The sequence below is a fragment of the Rousettus aegyptiacus genome, unplaced genomic scaffold (assembly GCF_014176215.1).
Source record: "Rousettus aegyptiacus isolate mRouAeg1 unplaced genomic scaffold, mRouAeg1.p scaffold_m13_p_6, whole genome shotgun sequence".
NCBI classification, from domain to species: Eukaryota; Metazoa; Chordata; class Mammalia; order Chiroptera; family Pteropodidae; genus Rousettus; species Rousettus aegyptiacus.
In genome coordinates this window covers 59,950,683-59,970,529 of record NW_023416309.1, presented here as the reverse complement: position 1 = coordinate 59,970,529, position 19,847 = coordinate 59,950,683, and the positions used below count along the sequence as shown (strand labels likewise).

General features: G+C 70.1%; 1 protein-coding gene across 4 annotated transcripts; it reads right to left on the bottom strand.

Annotated features, from left to right (window-relative positions):
- Positions 1-402: 402 nt before the first annotated feature.
- On the bottom strand, positions 403-19,782 carry PWWP2B (PWWP domain containing 2B). Of its 4 annotated transcripts, none has more exons than XM_036222769.1 (3): positions 18,863-19,782; positions 8,927-10,466; positions 403-1,065 (listed from the first exon to the last, which is right to left on the bottom strand). In XM_036222769.1, the coding sequence occupies exon 2, from the start codon at positions 10,358-10,360 to the stop codon at positions 8,942-8,944; it is 1,419 nt and encodes a 472-aa protein (XP_036078662.1). In that variant the 5' UTR covers positions 10,361-10,466; positions 18,863-19,782; the 3' UTR covers positions 403-1,065; positions 8,927-8,941. The 4 variants fall into 4 exon arrangements, with proteins under 4 accessions (XP_036078662.1, XP_016013063.2, XP_016013065.2 ...); XM_016157577.2 differs by lacking the exon at positions 18,863-19,782 and adding an exon at positions 15,638-16,140; XM_016157579.2 differs by lacking the exon at positions 18,863-19,782 and adding an exon at positions 15,638-16,140 and having other exon boundaries at positions 9,229-10,466.
- Positions 19,783-19,847: the final 65 nt, after the last annotated feature.

Below are 19,847 nucleotides of genomic sequence, written 5' to 3'. Positions count from 1 at the left end.
AGCCCCTGGAGCTGGTCCGAGGGTGCCAGGTGCAAAGCCCCGCCCCTCCACCCGAGGGGGCTGCGCTGGGGGCCCGGCCTGGGCCGTGCGCCGTCCTCCGCCTCCAGGAACCCGACCGAGACCGCTGTCTGCGACACGTTTGTCCAGGCAGCTCACAGAGGGCGCTGCCTCTCGCTGCCTCGGTGCCTCCCCAAGTCCAGGTGACAGCCCAGAGCAGCCGTGCTCCCCGGGGGCCGCCCAGGACACAGGCCCCCGGCCCGGCTCCGAGGCAGCTGCGGCCCACTGGCCACACGGCCGCCTTGCCCCGGGGCTGTCCCCCGACGGGGCCCTGGGCCCGCGGAGCGCAGGGCGCGTCGGGCTCCCGCGGGCCTCGTCTCCGCGGAAGGAAGAAAGAGCCGCACGCACGTTCTTCCCTTCTTGTGGCTCTTTAAAAGTGACAGGAAGGGGGAGGACCCACTCTCACAAACGGGAGCGACGCGCTCTCCTCTCTGCGCTCACGTCTCTTCAAAGTGACCGCCGTCTTCACCTGCACACACGCAGGCGCCTCCGGCCGCGTCTTGGGGACAGGGCGACTGGAGGCCGAGTGCTGGGCGCCCAGTGGGGGCCGAGCTGCGGGAAGAATGGGGGGTGGCAGGCGGATTCCCCAGTTCTCAAGTGCACGGAGACCCCGCGCCCGAGGGCTGGGAAGGAAGGACCCCCCTGAGCCCCCGTGCAGCCTGCGGGGGGGCCTGTGTGGTGACAAAGGCCCTGCCTGCCCCGCACAGAGCCCACGGGCCTGGGGCCCCCCACCCAGCCCTTGGGGTGACAACGAGGGCGTCCCCGGGCTCCTGCGGCTCCGCGCTGGGGAAGCTGAAGTCCGGGGCACAGAAACAAACATCTAGCCGGCGGCCCCGCCGTGCCCCGGGGGCCTCGGCCAGGCTGACGCCGCAGGCCTGGCGTGTGTCTGCACGCGGCTGGCCAGCAGGCATGCAGGGTCCCTCGGACTGAACGGGGGCCACGGAGGACAGAGGACACCCCCTGTGTCGGAAGGTCCAGGAGAACAGCCATGCCCTCATCGTCGGTGACCTTGGGGGAAGCAGAAAGGGCGCAGGTTACCACAGGTCGAGCCCAAGCACCAGGCCTGGGCGCCCAGGGGCCTTCTGCACACCCGCCTCACCAGGAACCCAGGGCCCCAGTTCCCAACGGCCCTCCCCATCTCAGCAGCCACCTCCCTCGGAGCCTGCTGCGCCTCTCCTAGGCACGACCCCGACCTCTGACCCCTGCCCCGGCCCTGTGCCCATCTCCCTACAATGGGCCCTGCTGTGCGGGGTGGGGCAGGGGCAGGGCCATCAACGGCCAGGTGCCAAGGAAATGCCTGGGTCCGGGGTCCTACGGCTGCTCCTGGTGGGGCATGGCCCAGGCTCACAGCTCAGAAGGGCCCCAGGGTGTGACTGAGGCACCCTGAGGAGACATGCCCCTCAGCCCCGGGGTCCCCACCCAGCAGGCTCGCCTCCTGGCTTGGGAGAAGAGGCCAGGCGGCCAGCAGGGTGGGGGGCTCCAGGAACAGGAGGGCCGACTGCCCGTCACTGGCCAGGGATCCTGCTGCCACTCCCAGGAGCGGAGGTCACCCCCGCCCACCTGTGACTCATCCACAACACCAGAGGCAGAAGTGATTCTGTGTCGTTTGGGCCCGGCCCCTTGGACAGGGCCACTTCCGGCTTTGCCCTCCAGGAGTGACAAAACCCTGACCGTCCTGGGACCACCATGCTCGGCAGAAACCCAGCGAGCTCCAGGGAGGGACCTGGGCCGAGGGCATCTGTGTGCCTGCGGGGGGCCTCCGGCAGGTGGGGCCGGCTGGGGCGCGGCGGCCAGCCCACGCCGGCGCCCGGAGCACAGACCCACGGGAAGCAATGGGCTGCACTCGAAGCCGCTGCGCTTCGGGGAAGCTCATTCTCACGGTGTTCGTCAACTGAGACGAAAGCTACCGCGAGAGATTTCAATTTCTCTTAGAGAGCTGGGGATGAATAAGGGATAAGAACATAAAAATTCAGCAGCCAAAAAAATAAAATTAAAAATAAGGCCAATTCAACTCTACTGAGCACAGCTGAACAAACGTAAAATACATTTGTCATCACCCGCGAGGATGAGCTGAAAATCTCAACATCGACACTGAGTCTTGATTAAGTCGCAACGGGCCGGTGCGTGTGTGGCCAAGGAGCAGGGGACGATAGTAAGACTGCAAAATCTTCCACTCCCAGAGGGAAAAGTCCATGGAGCCATGAAGGGTGCCTGAGCGGGTAACCTCGCGGCCCGAGGAGCAGCAGGGGCCCCCGCCCTGCGGGAGCGGGGCACACACTCTCTCACTGACCGCTTTGTGTTAGCGGGGACTTTAAGATTCGGACTTGGTAACGCTGATGCAAATAAAAATTAAGCGAAACATTACGTTCGCAAGAAGCAGCCTGTTGCATCCCTAGTAGAGTCCGGGGCGGAGGCCTGCGGAGAGTCCCAGGCCTCTTCCCGCGGGCTCCCCGAGGCCGGTGCAGTGCAGTGGGGCTCCGATCCCCCGCCGGTCCGCGTGCGCCGCGCCTGCCCTGTCCGGGTGACCGGCCGAAGGCCCCAGGACCACCCAGCGTCCTCGGGGAGACAGGCAGTATGCTAGACGGGAGCCCAGAGCACCCCCATGGAGGACAGAAGAGCCTGGCCCAGGCTGGGGCACGCCGGGGCCCAGAGGTGCACAAGGCGCTGACCTCCCTAGACCTCCAACATGAGGCTGCTGGCCACAGCACAGGGCAGACAAGGGTGACGGCCCCCTCTCTGCTCTGTGACTGAGGCTGGGGCTTATCCAGGCCCGGAGCCCAGCATCCGGTGCCTGGGGCTCAGGACGACCCCGAGGAGGGGCCGAGGGGCTGAGGGCATGTCTTGCCACCTTGCTGCTCTCAGCCCAGCTTGGCGACCTTCGTGGCCTGAGAGCAGTGACCACGCCATCCAGCGGCCTGGCCGGTCCTTCTCTGTCCAACCACCAGGAAGAGACGCCCGCCGGGGCCACAGCAAGCCACACTGCACACGCACCAGGCTGCGTGCAGCCCTGGGGCTCAGCCTGTGTGTTGTGACCCCACCCCAAGTCTCCAGGGGAACTTTCCGGTAGGACGCGCTCCCACCCCGTGCCTCCCCCCTGCCACGCTCATTCCCCACGCCCGCCCAGGGCAGGCACGGCCACCAGGCCGGTCCAAGGGAGAGGTCAGGCATCACGCGGGGAGGGCTGAGGCCGGTTCCGTCTTCAGGACACGGGAGCACGTGGGCAGGGCAGGACCCTACGTGCACAGGGAGGACCCTGCCACGGCGTCTGAGGACAGGCCCAGGCCCTGAGAACAGCGGGTTCCAGTGACCAGCTGAGAAAGTTGGCCGGGACCCCCGCCTGTCACACGCATGCATTCCTGCAAGACGGTCTTCCTCTCTGCCTTTTTGCCTTAGGCAGTCGTGACCTACGGGTGACAAATGTCCAGGTGAGAGCCACACACGAGGCCAGATGGTGCGTGGGGCAGGGGCCCCGCAGCCCGTCTCTGTGTGACCTCGTGACCTCGTGCCCACGGCTGCCAGGAGCTGTGTGTGGTGTCAGGCGAGGAGGGGCCGTCGGGGGTCTGCAGTGACCACAGCAAGGTCATGGGTGCAGCCGCTGGCACAGGTAGGGGCAACTGTCACACCGGAAACTGCCGCTGTCCCCCCACCTTTCCTGGTTCATTGGAAGGGGCTCTAATTGAAGGAAGCTGCCCCTGGCCACAGAGACACACACAGCCCTGGAGACCATAAAACAGCCCAAGTCTCCTTTACCTGTGGTGGCCTTGGGGACATCCTTAGACACCTGCCGGCGGGACCCTCCAGAGGAAGACGCAGCCTGTGGCTGTCTGCACAGCCAGCACCTGGGGCCCTGATGGAGCAGCCACACCCAGGTCACCGGTGTCCGGGGGGACTGGGCGACCAGGGACTTCCCTGCACGTTCCTCTTAGCTGATGGCTGGGAACCCCACCGAGCAGACGGGCCTCTGCCGGCTCACTTCCCTCCCCCACCTGCTGTAATCACAGGGAGGTCCTGGTCCCTCGCCCACGGCCTCTGCCGTCCCTCCCGCCCCCGCCGGCTTGGACAGACGGGGAAGGCGCGAGGCCCCTGCCGAGGCCGTGCTGGCTTAGAGAGAGACGCCACGCCCCGGCCGTCCCCTGGTGCTCCGTACACCTGGGGGGCTCCGTTCACGTGTCTGCTGCTGTCCACTACACAGAGCACAGCGGACACTGCAGAACGGGGCCTGGGGGAGGAGGCTGGCGGCCCAGGCGGGGGACGAGGCCAGCAGGTCTGGGGCCTCGGAAATGTGTCCCGTTGGACATAAACCAGATCCCAGTGGGAAAAGACGAGGATCTCTCAAAATGGAAGAAACAGGCAGTGACTCTGGGGGTTCAGAGGTCCTGCCGGCCACAGAGAGGGGCCGTCTCCACGTGCTGACCCCGGGCGTGCGGCGGGCCCGGGGCGCTGGCGGCACCGGCATCTGAAACACGCGTGTGGGTTACACACGCCAAACGCCTGACGTGCCGCACACTGAGCAGGGGGCGCCTGCACGTTAAACACCTGGCATGTCACATGTTAACTTTCACACGTGACGTTAAGTATGGGCGTATCGTTAAGAACCGAGGTTTCAGCATAACGGAGATGCAAATATAAAAGCCAGGGACAGGAAAAACCCAGATTGGAGACGCCAGCGCGCCCGCGCTGAGAGAACGAGATGCCCGGGTGCCCGCTGCGCGAGCCGCAGGAGGGCCGGGGCAGGGCCGCGGGGGCCGTGGGCGCCCTCGCGCCCGGGCGCATCCTGCATGCATGTCCTCGGGTGGGACTCAGGGCCCTAGGGATCGGCTGAGCCCAGGCTGGGACCGAGAGACTGACCCAGAGACCGCTGCGGCCACTGCAGTGCTCAGGAGCCCACGGCCAGCCGGTTCGAGAGGCACCATCGAGCATCGTGGGGACCAAGATGTGCCAACACATCCGTGACCCACGCGCCGGTCACACCGGAAGGGCGGCAGGCGCCGGCGCCACTGCCGGTGCTGCCTTTCTGCAAGACTGTGTCTCAGAGCTATGGGCAGCCGGCGTCCTCGCGGAGTGGCTAGGGAGCAGCTGAGGCTGGCACCCCAAAGATGGGTCGCCAGCGGAGAGGGGCCGCCAGCTGAGGAGGGGGTCCTGCCCGAATCCGAGGGCACCAGGGGCACAGTGGGTCCCTCCGGAGTGCCCGGGACCTTCTGACCCCGGCACATGCCCAGTCCAGGCCGCAGATGCCGTGGGGCCCGGATGCAGACTGCGGACCCAGGAAGCCGCCGGGGCTCCAGCAGCACACTCTTCCCAGAGGCACAGGGGGCTGGCTGCCCGCAGCCCCTGCCCTGGGTCTGGGAGCCGCCCCCACTCCACAGGCAGCAGGTCCCCAGAGGAGCGACCACACCCTGCCTGTGGCCCCTGCACGCCCTGCCCATGGCCCCCGCGCACCCTGCCCGTGGTACCACCAAGCCCCACCCCGCCCCCAGACACCGAGGCGCTGCCTGGAGGAGGCGGCAGGTGGGCAGGGCGGAGCCCGCAGCAGGCTCGGAATTACAGGCCTTCGCTTCCTTCTGGAACAAAATAATTACAGCCCTCACAGAGGACCCGAGTTCCCTGAGCGCTGTGCGCGACGCCAGCTGGGACCGTCCCCAAAGGCAGACGAGCGGCTCTGGTCCAGGTCGGGAGGAGGGCTGGGCTGGCGCGCAGGGCGAAGCCCCCCGAAGCGTCAGAGCCCGGGCGCCGGGCCCGGGTGCTGCGGCCCCAGTCGGATCGACGGGCACCACACGGCACGGAGTCGGGCACGGCCCGCGGGTGCAGCGCCAGCGCCCCGCCTGGTTCCGGGAGGGGGCGGACTCCCATCGTGGTTCCCAGGGGACCCCCAGGTCAGGCCGCTGCCAGCACACGCGGCCGCCCGCCCAGCCTGCGGACGCTCCTGGGACAACGGGCCCCGACCCCCCAACAGGGCCCGGTCCGGCCCCGCCCCTCGGCGCCTCAGCCCCCTCCGGACCCAGCGTGGCCACTGAAGACGCCGTGTGGGCCGTGGACTGGCGGGCGGGGTGGCGGGGTGCGCTGGGTGAGCGGGGCCCAGGACGCACGTCCCGAACCTGGGACCCGGAATGTCACCTTCTACGGAGACGCGTCGCAGCCGTGACTGCATCAGAGCTCCGTGGTGAGCAGGCTGCCCGGAGGCGAGGCCGAGCGCAGGGTTCTCATGAGGAGGAGGCAGAGGGAATGCCGCACTGCGGAGGGGGTGTGGCCACGGAGGCGGAGTGACCACGGAGGCAGAGACTGGGCCGACGCGGCCGCAAGGCCCCCAGGACCCAGGACCGGGCTGAGCCAGGAAGGGCCCTTCCCAGGAGCCTCCAGAGGGAGCGAGGCCCTCGTCACCTCGACTCTGAGGTTCTGGCCTCCCAAACCGGGGGACAATCACTTTCAAGCCACCTGGTGTGTGGTCACTGGTGACGGCGGCCATGGAGGCTGAGGCCAGGCCCCGCAGGACAGGGAGGCTCTGCGTGGGGGCCAAGAAGGGCCCTGCCTGCCCGCAGCCCGGCCACCCGGGCAGGAAGAGAAGGGTGCACAGGAGGCCGGGCTGTGGCCCCGGGCCCTCCCAGCTCACGCGGGGCCTGCGACTTCCCACTGGCCCACAGGGCGGGGACATGGGGGGGGGACTCCACCTGCCACTCCAGGGAGGCGCCTTGGCTCCTGCCCACGCTCTTGCAAGCACCACACACACCCACACGGGCGCCCCACTGCCCGGCTCTGCCCCGGACGGGCCTGGGGCGCCAAGGCCAGCGTGGAGGCGCTGTCAGGCCTCCCACGACCCTGGGCGCCGGCCCTCACACCCCGGGGCCAGGGGGCACACTCCCGATGCCTGTCCACCCGCAGCGGCCTGTCTCACCTTGCCCGTCCCTGCAGGCCCCACCTCCTCCAGGCAGAGTGCCCGCCTCTCCCTTCCGGGCAGCACCGCCGACCCTTCAAAGCAAACCCGACGGCCCGGACACCTCCGGACCACACGCAGAGCGAGCGCCCGCGGGCCGGCCCAGCCTCTGCGAACCGTCCTCGATCCTGAGGGAACGAAACTGAAGCCAATCAGGCACAACCGCTGTGTGCTCTGGCGCTGACGAGGCCCCACGGCCACGTCCTCAGGGGCCGCGCCCCCTGGGGGCAGGGCCCAGCCCTGGAACCACGGCCCGGAGAGCCCGTTCCGGGCGCAGGCGCCCGCAGCCGAGCACCGGCAAGATGCTGCCTCCTGTCTCCTGCCCGGCGGCCAGCCTCGAACCTGCTGGCTGCCTCCTCCCCGACCTGAGGTCCCCAGCCGACCGCTGCTCCCCGCTGTCCCCCGTAGCTGCCCACAGGGATCCGGGCTCTGAAGGTCACTCTGAGGCCCGGCCTGGCCCCGCCCTCGCTGACAGCGTGCGCATCCCGCACACACAGGAGGGACCTGCCCTCCATGCCGCCCCGACCAGGCCAAGCGCAGGCTGGACCTTGAGAGCACAGGGGCTGGGCCAGGGGCCGCATGGGTGGCCCCCAGGCCAGCGGGGCGTGGCCGCGGCCCCGGGGTCCCGGCTGAGCCAGGCCACAGCACAGACACCCAGGAGGAGGACACCAGGGCACCTGGGTTTTCCCTGGACCCCTCCCCCTCGGCAAGCCGGCCTCTGTCCCCCTGGGGCGCCCTCAGCCCGGACCCTCACTGGCTTGATGCCACCAGGCTGGTGCCCACGTCTAACGTGAAGGCGCAGAACTAAGGGGACACATGTCTGGCTGGGGACAGGACGTGTCTCCCAGGAGCGACTTGGGGTGGCGGCCAGGCCTGACGTGGCGGCTGCACCCCACCGCACGTGCGCAGTGGGCCCCACCAACCACCTCTCCGCCAGTGGCTGGCCGGCCCCAAGGCCGGACGGCTCATCACCCGGGACCCTGTGGCACCAGACAGGCGAGCAGGCAGGCCAGGCGGGGTCATCCGAAGGTCACGGAGTCCACGGAAGAGGCTCAGCTGGGGTGGAGGACCACGCTTGTCCTGATCCTCTGAACAGCCCCGACCCATCTCTGCTCTGTGGGCCCAGAGCTAGGAGGGGGTCACAGCCACCCCACAGGGGGACCCCGCCCTGGGCAGCCTAGAGCCTCTAGGCCATCATGGGACCGACCGGGGCCAGACACACCCACTGCCCGGGCACCAGCTGGTGGCAGCCACCAGATGAGAGCATGCCCAGCACCTCGGGCCCAGGGGCGCTGGGGGCAGGTGTCCTCGCTTCTCGGCCACGTCCCGATACCCCACGTGGTGGCCACAGATACGCCAGGTGACGAAGGCTCCATGTAGGGACTTCGGCTGGAGCCTTCAGAGCTCTCCGGAAGGGAGGGGCAGAGGGCGAGACCGCAGAGGGGGACACAGAGCAGCCAGCGCCTGCCCAGGCGGGGGGCCGCCCAGGCGGGGGGCCATGCCGCAGGGCGGGCAGCGCCGTGCCCTTCCTCCTTCCTGCCACGTCAGGACCCCGGACGGCGCCTGGGCCTGGCTCGTGGGCACAGAGGACGGGGAGAGGTGGCCGCTGGGGGCTTCGAGCAACGAGGGGGGCACGTTCCCTCAGACGAGTGACGGCAGGAATCCCCCCACCCCGCCCTGGTCCCACGGGGCTGGCACCGAGGGAGGCGCCGCCCACGGCCACGAAGCACACACGGCTTCCTTCTCTGCCCCGGCGGCCGGCAACGGGCCCCCTTCCGAAGCGCCTCCCCCGGGCTCCGCAGAGCGAGACGGCACTGCCGGCGGGCAGGACGGAGTCCGGGCGGCCCGTCTCACAGCAGCAAGCCAGGCGGCCGGGCACCTCCCTGTGCCCGGGCGCGGGGCCGGGGCGGAGGCGCGGCGGCCACCCCCGTGCACACTCACCTGCCCGGGAGCCCGTCACGTCGCACACGGGGTTAAGCGCTCCCTGACTCCCGGGCCCGCGAGCCGCGCGGCGCTGGCGGCCTCCGTTATGGCTCTCCGGTACAGCCCCCTCTTCTTGCGGTTAAATCTCAGTTTGAAAAATTCAGAGAAGGGGGAGAGTTTTGACGTGGACAAGAACGACGTAGTCGGAGAACCGAACCACGAGACTTTAGCTTCTTGCCAGGAGGGCTCCCCGTCCTCCTTCTGGCCAAGGCTGATGTCAAGGACGCGCGCTGGCCACCAAGGAAACCCGTGAAGCTTACCCCACACGATGTCCCCCACGGCCACGGTCCTGCCGTCCTCGGTGATGCACCTGGAGACGCTCTGGGTGTGCAGCCTGACGGTCAGGGGCGGCACCGTCTGGCCCGCGTCTTTGGATGAGGACGGGTCGCACACGTCCGAGCTGGACGACCTGGACTCGTCCGGGCTGTCGCTGCTCCACACCGACTCGCTGGCACGGTCTGCACTGCTCCTCGGGCAGGCGGCGAGAAGGGCCAGGCCGTCAGGCCCATGTTTACCCTGGGGACACTTCCTGCAGTCATCGTCCTCGCCAGAACTTCCAGACGACAAGTCTGCCAGCCCGCCGGGGGCGGCGGTGGCGGCGGGGAGGGCCGGCGAGCCAGCCCGCGGGCCTCGCCCTCGGCCGGCGAGCTCCTCCACCAGCTCAGCTCTGTACACGGGCTCCTGCTCACCGGCGCCCGGGCGGTGGGGCTTCAGGCGGATCTTGGGGGGCGGCAGGTTGGCGCCGGGGGGCACGGGCCGTGTCAGCTTCAGCTTGGGGATGGAGGCGGCTGGCCCGCCGGGGGGCTTGTCCCGCGGCGCCTCGGGGTCCTGCGGGGGGCAGAAGGGCTCCAGCGACCCGTGCACCCGGGACGGGATCTCCACCACCTCGCCCGTGCCCTGGGGCGTGCTGTAGGAGATCTTGATGGCCGGGCTCCGGGGCACCCGGGGCACCCGCGCCGGGCCCTCCTCCTTCCGCTTCTCCCTCCTGCTGCCCCGCGCGGCGGCCCAGGCGGCGCCGTCACCCCTGCCTTCGGCGTCCTCGTGCTTGCGGGGCTCCCTGTCGGGGTCGGGGCCACTGCCCGGCCCCCTGCGTGGCCGGGGGGCGGCCGGGGGGCCCGGGCTGGCCTCCGGGGGGCTCAGCGTGCTCTTGCACTTCTCGCAGAGGATGCGGCGCGGCCGCAGGCAGATGGGGCTCAGGGCCAGCCGGCCCGGCTCGCGGTTGCGCGACAGGCGCCGCCTCGTCCTCTTGATGGTCCTGGGCGGCGGCTGCGGCACCCACTGCCGGTACGTGTTCCTCAGCCAGAGGGGAGGTGGGAACGGGGCGCCCTCGAAGTACGGCGGGCACGGGGGCGGGCTTCCGGCGGGCGGTGGGGGGGCCGTCCCCAGCTGCATTGCCTCTGTGAGCCCCTCTGCGGGGGCTGAACCCTGGCAGCCGTTGACAGGGGTGTCCTCGGCCTGGGGCGGCGGGGTGGACGGGGGCAGGCCGAAGAGGCCGGACCTGGCAGAGGGGAGAGAGGAAGGAGAGTCAGGATGGCGGTGACCCCGATGTCTCTGCCCCCCCAGGACTGGGTACTGGCTCCGCCTGGAGTGCCGAGGTATCTCTGGGCTCCGGGCACAGGGCCCAGGCACACGCCACACGGCGGTCCCAGCAGCAGGCGGCGCTCACGGCGTCACGTGGCATCGAGGCCACTTCTCCGGTCCGACAGGCCTGGCTGTCCACACCTCATGGTGGTGACAAGGGGAGCAGGGCCTGGCTGCGGGAGACCCCCAGGACCCCAGCGGGGCACAGGGGCGTGGGGAGCCTGAGGCACTGTCACGTGGCTGGACCCAGCCTGTGGAGTCCGGCCCCCTGTGGCCAGCGGTCCCTTGCTCACAGCCCCCAGCTGCTCGCCCTTCCAGAGGGAAGACCCCACGCGGGCCCCTGGGCATCCCCAGTCCCAGGACAGCCGGAGGACCCTGGTCCCTGGTGTCCGGTGTGTCTGGGGGTGGGAGCCACAGCTGGAGCCCCTGCAGCCCAGAGGACAGGGCTCAGCCACCGTCAGGAGGGCCCCCTTGCAAAGGCTGAGCTGGCCCCGCCCGCTTCCACTGCCCACCGGTGGGCGTGGCGTCCACACCAGCTTTGCCCACCACAACCTGCAATGACCCCTCCCGCCTGGCACCCCCAGGCCCTTCCCTCGGGACGTCCAGCTTTGAGTCCGGCAGCAGCCATGTGACCTACGGGGCGGGCACTCAGGAAGGCGCGAGGACCCTGAGCCGAGGCCACGCCCAGGGCTCCCCGCAGGCCTTGCCCTGGCCAGGCAGCCCCCCTCCGCGGCCTGCACGCCCCACCGCCCGGCACCCCGGCCCGCGCCCCCGTGCCACCCGCCTGCCACCGCCCCGGCGCCCCGGCCTATGCGGGAGCAGAGCCCCTCCCGCCACCTGGCACTCGAGGACCCGACAGCGAGGCCCCGGGCAGCGCTGCTCCCGCCCCCCCCCCAGGAGCCCTCCTCGTAGGAGCCGGGCACGGCCTGTGCCCTGGCCAGCGGCCTGGGCCGGGGGCTCTGCAGTGTCCTGGGCCACCTGTCTCCACACACGCCTGGGTGGCTGGCCTGGGGCAAGCTGTCCCCTGAAGTCCCTGTGGCTCCAGTCCAGGGAGGTTTTTGTCCTGTTTATGGCACATGCTCCTCGGGGGTCCCACATGTTTAGGACGGACACAGGGCTCTTGGCCAGAGACCCAGGCCCTGAGCGGAGCCAGAGCCTGCAGTGGAGGTCTGGGGCGGGCTGGCTGACCTCCCCTCCCCCCCACACCCCTGCCAGGCCATCAGACTGGGGAGGGGCTTTGGAGCAGGGCGCAGAGCCAGGAAGCAGGCGTGCCCACCTTCACTGGCGTGCGCACCCCCTCTGCCCAGGGCGAAGGCCTGCGGGGCGCGGGTTGTGCCCGGTCGGCAGCGGCAGCCCTGTGGAACGGCCCGCCAGCACAGGGGAGGCCGGGGACTCTGGCGCAGCAGGCGGCCACACTTCCTTCCCGAGCGGCTGCCCTGCCCAGGCCACACCCACGACTGCCGGGTGGGTAAACACCGGCTCCCAGCTGCAGAGCCCAGCTGCAGGGTGCAGAGCGGGTGCCCGGGGCTGCCGGGTTGCAGCTCCCAAACCGCAGTGACAGCCCGCGAGGCACAGTCGTCACCATGCCGTCCCTCAGCTGGGGCGTGAGGCTGAGGGAAACCAGACAGCCGAGCGGTCTGCGCTCACGTCCAGCCGCGCTGCCTCTAGGCCTGCGGGCGGCGTCAGCCCAGGCCACTGTCCCGGAAGGCCCTCGGCAACCGGCCCCCAGTGGGGAGACCTTCACTGGACCCAGGGACACAGGGTGTGGCAGCACTGTGGCCTGCATTCTCACACGGGGCCCCGCCCCTCCGTGAGGCCAGGCTGCGCCCGCACTGTCCCGCGCCCAGGGACGGAGGCCCTGGCCAGCCTGGCAGTGCCCACAGGCTAGGACGGCAGGCCGCCGTGGCACGGAGCTGGAGAACACACGTCGGCAGAGGAAGTCGCAGCCTGGACACCGGAGCAGCCGCTCATCCAGGTCCACACGTGGGAGCCGCTCCGTCCCCCAGGGTCACCAGGGAGGCCAGACTGCCACAGCTGGCCTCACGTCCTGGACTCAAACGTTTAATAACCGTCTGCATCATTTCAGCAAAACTCGGGCGGCTGCACCCCTACCTAAGCCCCCCGGGACTCCTCAGCAGCACAAGGCCAGACCCCTGCCCACCCCCCCTCCAGAGACCCGCTACGCTGGCCAGGGGCGCCTGCCCCTTGGCTGCAGGTCATGCGCCCTGTGGGCGCCTCACACACTGTCCCTCCAGCTGCTCCGGGCAGCAGGGGACGCACCACTGGGGCCTGGACCAGGCGCCCATCCTTGTCCGCCCAGTGACTTGCTCCAGGAGCAGCCATCAGGGCCCACGTCTCCATCCTGGACAGAAGTGCCTGGGATGGAGCAGGCTGGGGTGGCGGGGATGTCTGGCCAGCTGAGTCCCCAGGAGCCCAGGTCCCACACCCCAGGATGGAGGGTGGGTCGCAAAGGCCTGCACGCCAACCTTCCCAGCAGAGGGCCCAGGAGCCTTGCAGGTGGTGCGTCCCTGGGCAACTCCCAGCCAGGTAAGGAACACCGGCGCCGAGGCCGAGGCTGGGGGCTCTGGCTGGCCGGGCCTGCCAGGCGGCTGGCCCTCACCCACTGCCCGTGAGACCATCCCTTCACCACCCTGAGCCTCCACTATCCTCGGGCCACCTCGCCCAAGGTCCTCCATCAGAGGTGTGCCCCCAAAGCACCCAGAAGATGCCCACACCCACCCCAGGGCCCAGGCTGCAGGGCAGGGCAGGCCTGTGGCACCTGCATCCTTACTGCAAGCCCGGCTCGTAGCAGCCTGCCCGGGGCGGCCCCCGTCCTGCACACAGTGGGCACTTGCTGGATGTGTTGGACGCATGGGCAGGCTGGCAGTCGGAGCAGCCGAGCATCAAGCTTCGGAGCACACGGCAGCTTCGAGGTGGGATCGAGACTGGGGGGCAGGAGGCGGCGCCCGGCAACCGGCCCACCTCGCCCACGCACCTGCTAAGGCCTGGCCCGCCTCGGCGCTTCTCTCCCCTCCCGACATTGAGGGACCAGAACCACCCCAGAACACCAAGGGGGACGCCACCTCCCGAGGCCCCGGCCCCTCCCGGGGGACAGCGCCCTCTGGCACAGACGCTCGGCCGGGGACCGCACAGGGCTCCCGGGTCCACACATGGGGAGCTGCTGACACATGGTTGCTGGCGTGTGCCCAGAGGCCGCACCGTGGGCCCCCGGCAGCTGCTCCGGCCGCCCTGGGACCCGCAGGCCTCCGGCGGAGAGTGGACACGTGCCATCAGAGCTCTCGCTGCCCTTCCCTGCCGGTCAGCGCCCACGCCCAGGACGGGGCCCCACTAACCAGCCCTGACACCGCCACGCACTGGGGAGGGGACCAGGCCCTGAGGAGAACCTGGACCCAGGGAAGGCAGGTGGGTGCTGCGAACCCTGAGGCCCGAGGCCAGACCCCCGCCGCTGGCCAGGCCAGGTCGTAAGCCGCCTCTGGACCCTGCCAGATGGCAGGCTGTGACCTACAGTGTGACGGCTGGAGAAACGCACTCAGGGTGAAGCCACGGTGGCAGCAAAGGAGAGCCGGGCAGGAGCGGTCTCAGGGCCGAGCGCTGGAGAGCCGGGGGCCAGGTGTATCTCCAGATTCTCCACAGGACGGGCGGGGACGGCCATTCGAGTCAGAAGACCACCGCTAAGCAGAGCTGTGCCCACCACGGCTCGGGTCCTGGTTCCGTGGGCAGCTCAGGTTAGAGCCCAAGGCGGCCACAGCCACAGAAGTGCTGACCCCAGGAGTTCTCCGCCGGCCAGGCCCTCCCCTTCCTTCCACGGGGCAGTGGGGAGCCGGTGGGGAAGTGTGGCTCCCCAGGCCAGGCTAGCCAAGGCCTCAGGGAGGGCGCCCGCCGCCTCCACAGACTCTCTAGCCACGAGGCGGGGGGGTCTCACAGCCCCCCTTGTCCTGAGTCAGGGAGCCCAGAAAACGGGACACGGGTGGGCCTCTGCTGCAAGGAGGCCCGGCGGGCTGCGCCACGACCGGGGAGCAGGGACAGGCCCAGGCCAGCCGCCCTGCGTGAGGGAGGAAGTGGTGGCCGTCGGTGGCAGGGGACACCCCAGCACACACACGGGCAGCTTGCAGGTGGCCATGCTGCAGCCTGTGTCCTACCAAGTACCCTCTCCAGTAGCCGACACGGAGAAGGATGACAGTCACCAGGAGGCCATATGTTAAGTCACATGACTTGTGCATAAATGGCTTCTGGCACATCTAATGGAGAGAGAATGCCAGCAGGGTGACTGTGTAAGAGTGATGGCCCTCCAGCCACATCCACACCACTGGAACTGAAGCCCACGCGGCGAGGGACAAGCCCCGCCTCGCCAGGGGGCCAGCTCCCGAATAAGGTCCAGCAGCAGAGGCAGACATTAGTGCCTGATTAGTGCCTGTTCATTTATGTGCGACAGCTCACCACCACGTGACAGCGTATCCAGGAGACTCCTGCTGCAGGGGGCCCTGCGGCACACAGGTGCCTCTGAGTCTCGGCGCCGGGGGCCTGGCCCCCCGGCCTGGCAGACCCTCCAGAGAAACCAGCGCGACTGGTATCCACTGCCGCCGCGGGCTCCCCGGCCGGGCAGCGGCGTCTGCAAGTCCCACCCTGGACTGCTGCTCCGGCAGCCTGGGGCGCTGTGACATTAGCCAGGGCGGCCCCAGTTGTGACAAGTCTGGCGCATCAGAACCCACTCCCCAACCCCCAACGGGAGATAATTCTGAAAACAGCAGAATTCAACTGTGCGTCTGAACAAAGAAAAGTGCGTTAATTGCGGCGGAGGCACAGAGTTCCGCGCCGGGCGGCCGCGCGACTCGGTCTCCGCGCCCCGCCCGCCCCCCGCCCCGAAAAGTCGCAACGACTTCAAGAGCCACTTTCGCTCCCGAGTGGCGGCCGCGCTCGCGTGCCCCGAACCCGGGCTGGGGAAACCGAAAGCGGGCGCCGGCGCTGACCTAGAGCCGGGTCCAGGCCCTGGGTGTGTGTGTGTGGGGGGGGGGTTGTCCCGGGGGAATTCCGGGGGTGTCCGGGACCCGCGCCCCCCGCCGCGCTCACTTTTTCGTGCAGTCCAGCAGGATCCCGGCGAAGCTGCGCTGCCCGCAGCTCACGGTGACCAGCAGCGCGCCGTTGACGACCTGCTCCACCCGCACGGGCAGCCGGCTGCCGGCGCGCGGCTCCATGCTCCCGCGTCGGGGCCGCCCCGCCCGCCGGCCGCCGGGTCAGCCCGCGCGTGACGCCGCCGGCCGCCTGACGTCACAAAGCCCCGCTCGGCCGGCCACCGCGCGCGGGCCGGGGGCGCCGAGGGCGCGCGGGGCACCCGGCCGCGCGGCTGCCCGGAACCCCGTGCCCACAGACGCGCGCGGGGGCCGTGCCGCCTGCGGAGCTCGGCGTGAGGACGCACTGCGCAGCTCCGGGATAGGGCAGAGTTTGCGCCCGGCCTCCCGTAGGCTGGCCGCGAGCGCCCGCGGGAGGACCCGCGAGCCGCGCGGACAGGCGGCAGGAGACACTCCCGGCCCTGCCCCGGGGCCCCTCCCCCACCCCTGCCCCGGGAGCCTCCCTCCCGGCCCCAGCCCTCCTCCTCTCCATTCCTCGGCCCTGTCCTGGACGCGCCGCCCCCCCCCCGCCCCGCGCCATTCCTGCACCCGGGCCCCCGCCTCCGGGTCTGGCGCCCAGTGGCCACACGGGCACAGCGAGGAGGAAGTCCCAGAGGAGCGAGCAGGAAGCCGGTCGGGCCAAGGAGACGCGGGGCGCCGAGGGAACACCGGCGGGCGCGCCGCAGCGGCCCGGTCGCGCCCTCGCCGCGTAGGGGGCACTTGGCGACCCCTGTGTGCCAGACGCCCCTCCCCCCGGGGTACAAAGGCCGTGCGCCGGGCCCTGGGCTGCCCTGCGCTCTCGGGGTATTCTGCTCTGGGGTTTGAGGGGTGATCCCGTCTGCAAGCCTCGGTAGCGAGCCTGCCCCCAGGTCGCCGGAGGGACCGGTGTGCCTCCCGGCCAGTTCACAGTGGGAGCGCGAGCGCAGCTCCCCGGAGCGCGCAGCCCGCGCGCTGGGGGGCGTGGGACGGAAAGGCGCCGAGTTGGCGCCGACCAGCGCCCGGGAACCCCTTCCGCACCCTTGTCCTGCTCCCCCGCTCCTTCGGCCAGGCTAGAGCGCTCGACCTCCCGGGGCACTTGCGCGCAGGGCCGAGCGGCTGCAGTGACCTTGCCGGGAGCGCGCCCCAGGCCCCTCGGCAGGGCTTGCTGCGCCTGCCTGGGCACCCGAGACTGGCCGGCCGCCGGTTGTCTTGACGACCCGACGCCACCGCCGCCGGGCCCCGCCCCTCCGAGCTCCGCGCCGGGCCCCTCCTGGCCCCGCCCTGCGTTGCGCCGCCACCCCCGGCGCCGCCAAGGACAGCGGCGCCGCTGCCGAGCCGCTCATTTTCGCCCTCAGGTGGCCGCGGGGCGCAAAGCCTTGGGAGAGGAGCCCCAGGGGAGCCGGGGAGGCCGTGAGACCTCGTAGTGTTGCGCCACCCAGTGGTACACGGCTGGAATCAAGGCCGAAGCGGCATGAGTCCAGCCCCGGGGGAGGTTCCAGGGGAGGTGTGAGAGCAGAGCCAGCTCCTGTCTTCTGCATGGCCCGGGTTCCAGCAGACACCAGAGGGACCCCGCAAGGAGGCCTCAGGCACCTCAACCCAGCCACCTATCCAGGGTCAGCCAACCCCTACCTGTGACAGCTCAGTCCCCAGAGAGGCCTGACTGCTGTCTGTCCCCCCAGGCTGCTGCAGAGCCCCCTGCCCTTCCGGAGCTGGGTGGGCTGACAGTGGAGCAAAACGGCCAGACGGCAGGGACTTCAGCTGCCCCTGGTTGGGTCGGGCTGGCCAGAGGCTGCCGGCCAGCTCAGCCGATGTGCCTGCAGGTGCCTGCTGGGCACGTCCTTCCTGGGCACTGGCGACAGACAGCACCACGGACCAGGGAGCTGGGGCTCCAGCCGGCCCCCACTGTGTGCAGCTGCTTGAGAGAGGGGGCGGGGCCCCTCGCGGCAGGATGCTAGCTGGCAGGGCTGAAGTGGTGGGCGCAGGGGGTGCCAAGAGAGGGGGACCCTCTAGAGTCCCGGTGCTGTGAGGTAGGGGCTTCCTGGGTGGAGGAGGTGGGTGGGACGGGTGCACCTGAAGACAGGCTGGGCTTGGGGAGGGAGCCGGATGGGCCCACGGGTGAGAGTGGGGCCCACAGCTCCTGGTCCCCCTCAGCCTTGGCCCCATCTGTGCTGTGTGCTTTTTACGTGAACTTGGAAGCCATTTCACAATCCTACCAGGCAGAAGATAAAGCGGACGGAAGGACAGGATGGACAGACGGATTTGCAGTTTAAAGGTGGCTGCTTAGGGCCTTGCCCAGTAGACTGGCCCCACCTCCTGCTTCCTACAGCCCCCTTGTTTCTAGAAGGCCCTGGGAGTTTCTGGAGCCCCTGATGAAGATGCAGATGTCCTTCAGAGGTGCCGACCCCCCCAGGCCACCTCTGTACTGACCCGGTCTCCTCTAGCGTCCCCCCAAAGGGCCAGCCCTGTGGACGGCAGTCCGTGACGCCAGCTGGTCCTGGATAGAACATTCCAGGAACCCAGTAGCTGGGAGCTGAGCTGTGAGGGGCCCAGGGCTGCCTGGGGAACGGGGGCGGGGCTGCAGAGTGACCCGGGTGGGGGGAAACGGCCCGGAGCCTCTCCCTAGGGCTCCAGACAGCGTCCTGAAGCCTTTGCACCCTGCCATGGCACCACGGCCACCGCCACGCCTGCCCGGCAGCAGGCCATGGGCTCGGCCTGCCCTGGGCACTGCCGGTGTGACCAGGGCTGGCGGGCCAGGTGGTGGTGTGGAGGGCACGGGAGGCCTGTGCGGCATCTCGGCGAGGCTGGCTGAGCTGGGTGGCTGCGCTGGAAGAGGTGCTCCAGGCGGGGTTGAGCTCTGTGTCTACCTCCCCTCGGTCCTGGTCCTCAGGGGTGCGCTGGCTTCACCGCCACAGCAGCCTGGCCCCACTAGCCCCACCCCCTCCCGTCCCTCAAGTCCAATGTCCCTCCTCCTGGTCCCTAACCCACAGGAGAGCCTGCCCAGCCCTGCCCAGCCCCTGCTCTGGGCGCATAACCACCGTCATCTCTCGTCCTGTCTCTCCCACGAGGGGAGACTCACAGGGGCCTCCCTGTGACTGGAAGGACGGCCGCCACGGTCACCTGGCCTGTTCCGGGTTTGCCCGGCCAGGCGGCCGGCGTCCGCCCCTGCCCCGCCCTGGGCGTACTTGGCCCTGTTCCCAGTTCCTCGTACCAGAGCTCACTGGGCTGGCCCGGTGGGTGGGTCTCCTGCAGCGCAGCCAGGTGCTTCTGAGAAGGACCGAAGCTGCCAGGTCAAAGGGCCAGAGCCAGGGGTGAGACCAGAGAGCTGCCCGGAGCCGGCGGCAGGGACAATGGCGGTGAGAGCCAGGTGGGCCCTGATGCTCGTGCCGGGCAGTGGCTGGAAGGGAGACAAGGCCCTCGAGAGTTATCGCCACGTGCCAGCACCCTCCCGGGGCCTGGGAGGCGGGCAGAGCGGGGTGGGCGGCCGGCCTGGCCCTCCTCCCAGGCGGCACCTGCACCGGCACGGCGCTCTTGGCAGCGGGGCCGGCGGGGGTCCTCGGGCCCCGGGCCACGGTCAGGGCCAGCCTGGAACCGCAGTCCTGGGCCATATCCCTTGCAGTGTCCGCCCAGGCGAGCGGAGATGTGGATGGGCCAGGAGGGGCCGCTCCGCCCCACAGTGGCCCCTCGAACCCTCCGCCGGCGGTCTCTGGCTTTCCCCACACGCTGCTCCTAGGCACGGCCCTTGGAGCAAAGCGCCTTTTTAAACAGGTTGGCCTGAGTGTGGTTCCTCTCTGAGCAGGGCGGGCAGGGTTCCTGCAGCGGCTGGAGACCCCGGCCCAGAGCGCCGGTCTGTGACGGGGCGGCCTGGGTTCCCTGCCCGCGCAGGGCCGTGCCCTGGCTGGACTTTGCCGTCCGCAGGCAGGAAGGTTGACGATCAGAAGAGCCCGCCGCAGCCAGTGGGAAGGAGGGTGAGCTCGCCCAGCCCCTCGTGGCGGGCACCCTCCGCGGCAAGGATGGATACCAGTGGACCTCGGTCCTGGCGGGAAGCGGGGCACCCCGCTGCCCCCGCGTGGAAATCAGCCAGCCAGTGGACCCGAGGGTCACGCCTGGGGCCGGGGCAGGGTGGGGAGGGGAGGGGAGGGGAGCAGGGCCACACGCACACGTCGTCAACGGCACCAGAAGACACACGCCCCGGA

Coding starts and splice junctions, on each gene's coding strand:
- PWWP2B (XM_016157577.2), bottom strand. CDS start 15,762: ATGGAGCCGCGCGCCGGCAGCCGGCTGCCCGTGCGGGTGGAGCAGGTC. Junction 10,467..15,637: donor CTGCTGGACTGCACGAAAAA/GTGAGCGCGGCG, acceptor CCCCTCTGCCAG/GTCCGGCCTCTTCGGCCTGC.